We start from the raw sequence: 10,941 nt of genomic DNA, 5'->3' as shown, positions 1-10,941 counted from the left end.
TAATAGAGGCGAGAGAGTGACAGACTGTTGCAAATAATATTGTTTATTAAACATTAAAATCTGCTCCACAGTGAATCATCATCACCGTCGTTTAATGTCCGCTTTCCATGCTGGCATGGGTTGGACAGTCTGACTGAGGACTGGCAAACCAGGAGGCTGCACCAGGCTTCAGTCTAACTTGGCAAGGTTTTTACAGCTGGATGCCCTTCCTAATGCCAACCACTCTGAAAGTGTAGTGGGTGCTTTTTGCGTGCTACTTGCGCAGGAGCCAGTCAGGCAGCACTGGCATCAGTCATGCTTGAATGGTGCATTGACCACGCTCATATGGTCCTTTTTACATGCCACCGGAACAGGTGCCAGTCAGGCGGCACTGACATCAGTCATGCTTAAATGGTATGCAACACATGACCATACCTGTACAGTCATCTTTCTTGCACATCACACTCTATGCTTCTTATGTTTAACTTTTCTCTCAGGGCGCTTACACTCTGTCATGTACGTACACAGGCATTACACAACCAGCAGAGCATACTAGCTTCATTTCTTTCAAGCTTATGCATGTCCTCAGCAGTCACAGCCCATGTTTCACTGCCATTCAAATATTCAATAAACTTCAGAAATTGAAAATACAGGAAATTTCTTGGAACATGGATTTATAAAAAAATTTCTAGACGGTTAAGCCTTCAATAATTGCTTTCTTTTAGTAACTGTTACATAACTAATCAAGCAGCTTTCTCCATTATAATATAGATGTCTCTTTAAGGATAGTAAACACCAGGCCACAAAAATAATCAATGAAGAGGAACAAGAATAGCAATAAATATAAATAAAGACAAGAAAAAAACTAGTTAACAGACACAAGCAAGAAATCACACTCACAACATACACCACTAAACTAAGTTGTAACAATTTTCACCTGAAGATCATGGTCACGTGCGTGCGTGCGTGCGTGTAGAACATCAAGACTGTCACTCTAGCAGTCATCAACATGGCTTCCACAGGGCCAGATCCACTGAAGACCAACTCTGTTATGTCACTCGACAGTGGACTCTTGTTTTACAGATGTTCAATGAAAACAATGTTATTGAAAAGCCTTTAACCATGTCTTGTATGCAAATTCCCCACCAAAACTTCCTGAATACAGGCTCAAACCATCTCTTATCTCTTGAATCAGTAGCATCCCATCAGAACATGCTATTACTTCACAGAGTTCCTCTCTCTCTGCTTCACTTTCAATCAACTCCAGGTTCCGGTTTTATCCCCCAACTCACTTGCCACTATATCTGGCAGTACCTACTCTTATGCAAATGATACAACCTTTCATTCTTGCCTCACCTTTCTCAACTATACACCATTACACACAACTTAAGACACCAAACCTGCATTGAAGGTATGAACAGAGACCAACAGAACACCTTCCAGTGGGGCTACGCCAATCTTATATCAAGAAAATACTATGGCACCTCATCAAACATGAATGACACTCAACTAGAAACCTCATGATTAATCCAAATGTTGGGCTTCACTATCACTAAAGATCCCTACTGGTGAAAACACATCCTTAACACATCTAGGTTTCAAGGACTGAATCCCAAATACTGGCCCTTCTCTTAAGGGTAAGAAAATATTTCAGCTTACAATTATGAACACTTCACAAAAAGATTAACTGAGAATTACAATGGAGTACAGCTCCCACATCTGGGATAGTACTGTTGTTACATGCACAGACATTTTACCGAATGGGATTAAATCACTAAGAAACATGCCAACCAAGTGTAGTGGGTGCTATCTCTTTCATTGATTTTCTATTGTTATTATAATGGCCTCTGTTCGCTGGAGTTGGCTAGTGTCAGTCTTCTTCCACTCAAGCATCCTCGATCAATACATTATTTACCTCTTACCACCTTCATTGCATCAGACTCCTCTGTATACTGACTCAGTGGAATTTTTCTTGAGTATGGCTCCCTAATTTGCTGATGGTGTAATTTCATCCTTCCACAGAATATCAGGTCTTTTAGACCTATATAATCTTCTTGGTAGCTTTTGCATATTAAAATATATATTAAATTTTCAGAGCTACATGAAAAATTATTTTTGGTTTTCAAATTAGGTCCTTCCTTAAATGAAATTTGGGACATTCTAAAATATAGTCACATACTATACAGTTTGGTTGTTTACATTTATTGATCTTTAGATCCATAATTTTAGTATGTACTTTTGTGCTTGTTCTATCTTTGTTAACGTGGAGGTGCAATGGCCCAGTGGTTATGGCAGCGGACTCACGGTCATAGGATCGCGGTTTCGATTCCCAGACCGGGCGTTGTGAGTGTTTATTGGGCGAAAACACCTAAAGCTCCACGAGGCTCCGGCAGGGGATGGTGGCGAACCTGCTGTACTCTTTCACCACAATTTTCTCTCACTCTTACTTCCTGTTTCTGTTGTGCCTGTAATTCAAAAGGTCAGCCTTGTCACACTGTGTCATGCTGAATATCCCCGAGAACTACGTTAAGGGTACACGTGTCTGGGGAGTGCTCAGCCACTTGCACGTTAATTTCACAAGCAGGCTGTTCCGTTGATCGGCTCAAATGGAACTCTCGACGTCGTAAGCGACGGAGTGCCAACAACAACAATCTTTGTTAACAAATTTTTTCTTGTCAAGAATAAATGCTTGTCTGTTATTTTTTTTTATCTTTTGATATCATAATAATATTAGGCTTAGATGAATATTTACAAAGAATTCAACATAGTTTGAGATAAAAGTCAAGACATACAGTCTAGCAGCTTTTAAGATTTGCTTCATAATTCGAATTACGCTATTGACTGAACTCAATGGGGTGTTTTGTTTCCTTCATTTCCTTCATACCTTTTGTAAAAATTTGCTTTACTAAGTGCAATGTTGACTTGAATATGTTTCGATTGACAAAGTATAGATACAAAGCATTATCAGCAATTCTTAATTTCTTATTTTATTTTATCACTATTCAAACACGGAAGTTTGTTACTAATGTACTCTTAATACTGTACTCTGTTATAATGTACTCCATAGTAAATTATATGTCACAGTTTATGCTGTTTTTGAGATATTTTCAAACCAAAGAATCAAGGTTTTGTAAATATTCAGCAAAATCATATCTCGTTATCAGGTAGGTAATAGAGGTAATAGAGGTGAGTATTAAAAAAGTAAAAGGAACGCATCCAATTATTAAAAGTAAAATGCAAAGTAAATTGTCAAAAATGATAATGATGTGGCTGTGCTAAGAAGTTTACTTCTCAACCACATGGTTCTGAGTTCAATCCCACTGGTGGCACCTCAGGCAAAAGTTTTCTACTGGCTCTTCCCATGCTGGTGGCATGTAAAAAGCACCATAAGAGCATGGCTAATGCCAATGCCACCTGATTGGCTCCCGTGCCGGCAGCATGTACAAAGCATCATTCAAGCATAGTCGATGCCAGTGCCACCTGACTGACTCCCATGCCGGTGGAACGTAAAAAGCACTCACTACACTCTCGGAGTGGTTGGCGTTAGGAATGGCATCCAGCTGTAGAAACTTTGCTAGATCAGATTGGAGCCTGGTGCAGCCTTCTGGCTTGCCAGCCGTCAGTCAAACCATCCAACCCATGCCAGTATGGAAAGTGGACGTTAAACGATGATGATGATGTTCTTTATTCTTTTATTTGTTTCAGCCATGCAGCTTCAGTCATGCTGGAGCACCATTATGATTTTGCACTTTTATGTACAATGCTTCTTTGGCTGATTTCTTCAAAGCAGTGGGGTTTCACATCACTACTCGTGCATGTGCTTTTCCCAGAGTGTTGGCCCATTTGATGTACGAGGGGGTTCAATACCACTGACCTTATCTGTACCTCATGTCAGGTTGTTGGTTCATCCAGTATTTTGGAGTGGAGATTGTCAATTTCCTTTTTGAAGACATTTACATCCACATTGTGTATGTTTCTTCATTTTTGTGGCAGGGCATTGAAGAACTGAGCCTTTGAACCCTAAGATATTGCAGTACCTGGTCCTGAATTTAGATGGAGTGGATGGTACCTTTGATACAATACAACAGTGTCCAGTTTGGGCATTTGTATAACACACAATGCCAAAATTAGGTACTAGCCCTTCTAGAGTTTTCCATATGTAGATTATTACATATCTCTCACATCTTCATTCCAGGGAGTAAAGTCACAGTTTCTTCAGCCTTTCCCTGTAGCTCATTTGCTGCGCAGTTTGTCTTTTTAGTGTAGTGATGTTGGACCACTTCAAGCTCCACTGTTAGTTTGGTATTACATGATAGCCATAGCTGAGAGCAGTAGTGCAGACAGTTGAGAATAAAGGTCCTCCACAGGGTCAACATAACTTTTTGGTCTCTTGTTTTGAAGAACCTTAGTATCCATCCTGCCAGACGTCTTCACTTTGCTGCCATCTTGATAATGTACATATGATCCCCAAGTCTCTCACTGCCTGTGACTCTGGGATTGCAGTGCCTTTGGGTCCTGGATATGCAAGCTGTGGTGCATTTGTGAGCTGATAGTGAAGTGCTTGAAATTTTCCAGCATTAAACTGCATGTTGTTTTCTCCAGCCTGATTGCATATTTCATTCAGGTCTCACAGTAAGCTAGTGACATCATTTGGATTCTTTATTGCCTATGATAATTTTGTATTATCAGCATAGCTAGTGACAGTGGCTGTCTGAGTAACCATGGGCATGTCTAAGAGAGCTATTATAAACAGTAATGGCCTCGAGACAGTTCCCTAGGGGATGCCACTTAGAATTTGAGTTTCCTCAGAGAGGGCACCATTGGCTGCAACTGCCTGACTTCTCTCTTTAAGGAAGTCATGCAACCACTTTCCCAGTTAACCAGCTATGCCAAGATCTCACAGCTTGTGACATATACCATGATCTACCTTATCAAAAGCCTTTATGAAGTCAAGATATCACATTGACATCCGAATGGTGAAGCAACCCAGTCATAGTGCTGTAAGAGCTGTATGTGGCAGCTTCTTCCTGGACAGAAGCCATGCTGTGTATTATTCTGTAATATACGTATGATATAGTTGGTCATAGAGACTTTAGTCTCTCTCTGTCATCTTTCAACAGCATTATGAATGAAGAGACATTAGAACAATTAACACAATAATAAAAAGGTTTATTAATGATTATACTTGGTTTCACAATTCCTGTCATTCAGCTTAGCAGCCGCTGATTGAATTGTAGTTTGTTAAATGGAAGGTTAAGGGCTTCCTTGATGCCTGCCAGAGGATAGTGTAAAAGTGCTTTGTGGAGGAGCAAGGTGTTGTCACGTCGAAGGTCTCAGGCTCAACTCGCCTAACAAAGTGAAACCACTGTTTAAGTACGAGTTTTACTACGCATGCGCAACTCGAGGGGCTTCCGGTAGTGAAGCCCCCTGCGCATGCGCAGAATAGTACTTCCTCAATGGTGGCTATAATTTCGCACCACTACAATTCCATAAGCCATTTTCTTCTAGGAACATTATCAGTTTCTTTCTGATGATTCATTCCATGACTTTACTGATATGTTTACTGTTATTGCCTGGAGGACTATGATGAACAAGAGGGGGCTGAGCACTGACCCTTGGTGAACCCCTACTTGTACCCTGAATTCTCTGCTGTATGCGTTGCCCACTCTCAGCTTACTGGTAGTGTCCCTGTACAAGGCTTGTACAGCTTTCACCAGCCACTCATCTATCCCTAGTTTCCACATTGACCACCAGAAAAGGGATCAGGGGACCCTGTCAAAGGATTTCTCCATGTCAACAAAAGTCAAGTACAAAGGTTTATCTTTGGTTAGGTATTTCTCCTGCAGTTGCCTTACCAGAAATATAGCATCAATGGTGCTTCTCTCTGGCACAAAACCAAAGTGCACCTCATCTAGGCTAACTCTCTCCCTAATTAGTTGGGCTATGATCCTTTCTGTAACTTTCATCACCTGATCCAGCAATTTGATACTCCTGTAGTTATTTCTATTTAAGACATCAACTTTACCTTTGCAGCAGTTGACTATGGTGTTGCTACACCAGTCATTGGGTATGACTCCTTCATGAACCACCTGATTTACAATACAGGTGACTAAACCCAAACCCACACCATCAAATATTTTAAGCATCTCAGTGGTGATCTTTGATGGGCTAGGGGCTTTCCCTGTCTTCATATCCCTAATTATTTTATCTACCAGGGTACCGTCTATTCAGGTAGATGGTCCCTCAATTGGGTCAACATTTGGCAGGCTCTCCTCCTCCCACTCATTCTCCACGTTCTTCAGCAGTCTTTCATAATGGCATCTCCAAGCCTCTTTCTTTGCAGAATCAGTAAAAGCAAGTGCACCATATATATACCATTTGTAATCTTCGAAACATATGTCAGAAATAAAAGAATTCATTTAACATATGCGTATTACTCCATTTATTAAATTTTATATTTATTCAGAATACCCCAAATTAATAGGGAGTTTCTACCTCGTAAACAGGTGTCACACCAGTTATTTAGTGATCTTTGCTACCCTGGTATCTATTAACCAATTTGTTTTGACGGAGTTAATTGTTAACTAAGAGAAAATAAATACATATAATAATATATATATGCATATGTATATATATATATATATATGTGTGTGTGTGTGTATGTGTGTGTGTGTGTGTGTGTGTGTGTGTGTGCGTGTGTATGAGCATGTGTATGTTTGTGTCTTCTTGCCTTGGCATTGCATGATAGTTGTAAATGTGTATCACCGTCAAGTAAGTGATGTCGTTCAGTTTTCAATGTAAAACATGTCTGGCCATGGGATAACATTACTTTGCTTGGAAACGGGTAACATGGGGTAACATTTCCTTGCTTGGAAACAGGTAAAGAATGGCAACAAGAAGGATATTCATCCATAAAAAAAAAAAAGAAATCTGCCTCAACAAACTCTGTCTGACCCAACTAAGCATGAAAAAGTGGACGTTAAAATGATGATGATGATGATAATGGTGATACATATAGAAAACTACACAAAAAAACAGAGATTATAGAAATGAATGTAAATAACAAAACCATGGAGTATACGGCTAATAATAATTTTTTTTACATTTCTTCAAAAATTTATTATATATCTTAGCATGAAGAGGTTGCCAAGAACTTTGTATTAGTCTAACAAGCATGACACTCTTAGAAAACAGATATGACATCATCAACCAATTTGAGAGCTGTACACTAGAAAACTTCTCCTGTGTCAACAAAGATATAATTGAAGAGAAAGCACATTATTTAATTTTACAATTGAAATGTGGAAGTTCAACAACAAAGCAACAATTCGTTTGATAAAGAAATACAATTTGTAAACAAATGACAGCTCAGATCAAACGCATTGTTTTCATTGACGTGACTTTATAACTTATTATGTCCCTTGTTACAAACATTCACATTGTCAATAACAATACCATAAGCTGTTGTGTCTGGGGAGAGTCATTCTCTTTTGGTGCCTTATAATTTAACACACTCACTGGTAAAATTTCCACTCATTTCTTTTTTATTTATCTAAATATTTATCAACTTTTTCAATAGTGCAACGAAAATTTTAGTAAAACAAAAAAGAAATAAGTGGTAATTTTACCGGTGAGTGTGTTAAATTATAAGGCACCAAAAGAAAATGACTCTCCCCAGACACAACAGAATATGCTTCAACACACGAACTCACATAAATAATCTTGCAAATCAAATCCAAAAACGAAATACCATAAGCACCATAGGAAAATACTTTTTCTTAGCTTTATATTGTATGTTGAAATTATATAAAGACATTTAGCAACTCTGAAGATTCACAATAGAGTTGAAAATGAGTGAGAAAAACCTATGACTTCTTTATATTGTTTTTAGAAATTATATAAAACAGTAAATGACATTGTATTATAAAATTAGTTAAAAACATTCAGCATTTTTTTCAACATTTTATTTTTCCTATACCATGTATGAGTATATTCTGAACATTTTACAACTAGTTTGTGCATGAATCTGTGTATATATGTATGTACATATGTTTCATGAAAAACATTGCAGAAACAACAAGAATGTGTCAGAGAAATATTGGCTAAAATCAAAACTTCCTGAAATCAACTGCAAAATCGATGCCAAACAAATTATGAGATAAAATAATAGTAAAATTAAATGAAGTAACTTATGACAATTACCTCAACTGTGCCACAATGGGTGAAGCATCTACACACTTTCCAGTATTGTAAGTCCAATGAATATTTACTTCTTTTTTCCTGTGATGGCAGCAGACTGAATTTAACTTCGGAAATTCTAAAGAAATGCTATCACTTTTCGATTGGAGACCATAATGGTTATTGGATACATTATTTGTCTTCGTCTTCTTTTTAGGCAATATTCCATCATCATCAACATTAACATTTTCAGGTTTCCCTAAAGAATCTTTGCTAAGTTTTGGAATGATATTCTTCTGCCTATGATTGATATAATTTACACTGTCAGTTGAATGTACCTGTGTATTTTGAACATTTTCCAAGTGTTTCTTTTTCACAAACTTATTCAAACCTTTCCAATTGTCACTGCTCAATCTTAGTTCACTAGGTTTACTTTCCTCATCAGATGTAGAGTGTTTATGTTTTGATAATGATTCTCTTATAATGTCTAGAATGTCTTTATATGGGTTGTGTAGCACCAAAGGAAGAATATGGTTAAGTTGCAAATTGAGATCAAGCTGTAATCTGTTAATAAATTGCATTGCTAATAAGGAGTCTCCTCCTTTGGCAAGAAATCTTTCTGTTGTATCAATTGGAATGTTCTTGTGAATTTTAAGAGTGGTCTGTAAAATAAAATGAAACAATAAGTTTATTTGAAAATATTTCAAAATCAGAGATCAAATATGGTTAATTCATTTATCATTCCACTCTTTGATTACAAATCATTTTTGAAGCAAAAGTGAAGTAAACTCATACCAGTGGTAATGACTGTTGTGTTTTACTCGTTTATACTTTTTGAAATTAAACACTAAAATGAAAACAGATTCATAGATTCGCCTTTCTAAATGAAAAAATAAAATGTTGTGTATAACTACTGTGGAGCTCTAACTGGTCAACTGATGTTATTTCTAAGAATTTTAACATAATCTTTTCTACTCTGGGCACAAGGCCCGAAAATTTGGAGGGAGGGAGCCAGTTGACTAGATCGACCTCAGTATGCAACTGGTACTTGATTTATCAACCCTGAAAGGATGAAAGGCAAAGTCAACCTTGGTGGAATTTGAACTCAGAACGTAAACACAAACGAAATACTGCTAAACATTTTGTGTGACATGCTAACGATTCTGCCACCTTAGAACTTTAACATAATATATAAAAAATGTTGGATATTTAGGATCAGTTACAGAGATTTCAAAATATCATTTATTAGAATATATTACATCATATATTAATAAGTTGCTAATCTAAGTAAATGAAAATGAACTGGACTGAGCTCATATGTGTGAGAAAATGAGTATACTTGATATGTTTATAAACATGTGTCTGTACATATATTTGAATATATGTATATCTTTTACCGTTTCAGTGTTTGAACTGCAGCCTTACGGGGTCACTGTATTGAAGGGTTTGGTCAAATAAACAGACCCCAGTACTTACTTTTTAAGCCTGGTACTTATTCTATCAGTCACTTTTGCTGAACTGCTAGGGCAGCTGTTAGGTGGTGGTGGTAGACGACAAACACAAACACAAAGGCACACACACATTATGGGCTTCTTTCAGTTTCTCAATACCAAATTCACTCAAGGTTTTGGTCGGCCTGAAGCTATAGTAGAAGACACTTGCCCAAGGTGCCATGCAGTGGGACTGAACCTGGAACCATGTGGTTGAGAAGCATACTTCTTACCAAACAGCCATGCTTATGCATACATATACACACATACACAAGTAAGCACATAAACGCAAAACAAGGTGGAATAAATAGTACTCTAATACCAAGTTTAGAGTAATATGCTTTTTTATTAAAACTGCAAAAACTAGAAGTAATCAATAGCTTCGATTACCTAGGTAACCAAATCAGTAGCAGGGGTGGATGCTCTAAGAGCATAACTGCTAGAATAAGAATAGGCTGGGCAAACAGCAGTGAAACATGGGCTGTGACTGCTGAGGACATGCATAGGCTTGAAAGAAATGAAGCCAGTATGATCCGCTGGATGTGTAATGTTAGTGTGCATACACAGCAGAGTATAAGTATCTTGAGAGAAAAGTTGAACTTAAGAAGCATCAGATGTGGTGTGCAAGAGAGATGACTGCACTGGTATGGTCATATGTTGTGTATGGATGAGGACAGCTGTGTGAAGAAGTGTTGCACTCTAACAGTGGAGGGAATCCGTGGAAGAGGTAGACCTAGGAAGACTTGGGATGAGGTGGTGAAGCACAACCTTTGAACGTTGGGCCTCACACAGACAATGACAAGCAACCAAGACGTTTGGAGATATGCTGTGCTTGAGAAGACCCAGAAAGCCAAGTGAGATTGTAGTTATAGCCAATGCCAGTGTCACATAACTGGCCCATTAAAAACACTCTTCAATTGTTGGGCAATATGCTGTGCTTGTGAAGACTTGTCTAAGCAAGTGAAATCATAGTCATGGGCAATGTCAGTGCCATCTGACTGGCACTTGTGCTGGTGGCACGTAAAAAGCACCATTCAAGTGTTGGGCCTCATGGAGGCAGTGACATAAGATTGTAGTCATGGCCAATGCCAGTGTCAGGCCAACGATGGCACATAAAAGACACCTACCACACTCGCAAAGTGGTTGGTGTTAGGAAGGGCATCCAGCTGTAGAAGCCTTGCCAAATCAGATTGGAGCTTGGTGCAGTCCCCTGGCTTACCAGTTTTCAGTCCAACCTATGCCACCATGGAAAGCAGACATTAAATGATGATGATGATGATATATATATATATAT

General features: G+C 38.2%; 1 protein-coding gene across 1 annotated transcript in view; it reads right to left on the bottom strand.

The window, feature by feature from the left end:
* Nucleotides 1-10,941, bottom strand: part of LOC106870454 (beta-alanine-activating enzyme) — a 116,740-nt gene that overhangs the window by 45,542 nt on the left and 60,257 nt on the right. Inside the window, exon 11 of the mRNA XM_014916555.2 lies at nucleotides 8,182-8,819. Coding sequence (XP_014772041.2) covers nucleotides 8,182-8,819 — 638 coding nt within the window. The remainder of the gene's footprint in view (nucleotides 1-8,181; nucleotides 8,820-10,941) is intronic.

Source organism: Octopus bimaculoides, chromosome 16 (assembly GCF_001194135.2).
Source record: "Octopus bimaculoides isolate UCB-OBI-ISO-001 chromosome 16, ASM119413v2, whole genome shotgun sequence".
Classification (NCBI taxonomy): domain Eukaryota; kingdom Metazoa; phylum Mollusca; class Cephalopoda; order Octopoda; family Octopodidae; genus Octopus; species Octopus bimaculoides.
The sequence above is the reverse complement of the archived record's forward strand: the minus strand, read 5'-3'. Positions and strand labels throughout refer to the sequence as shown.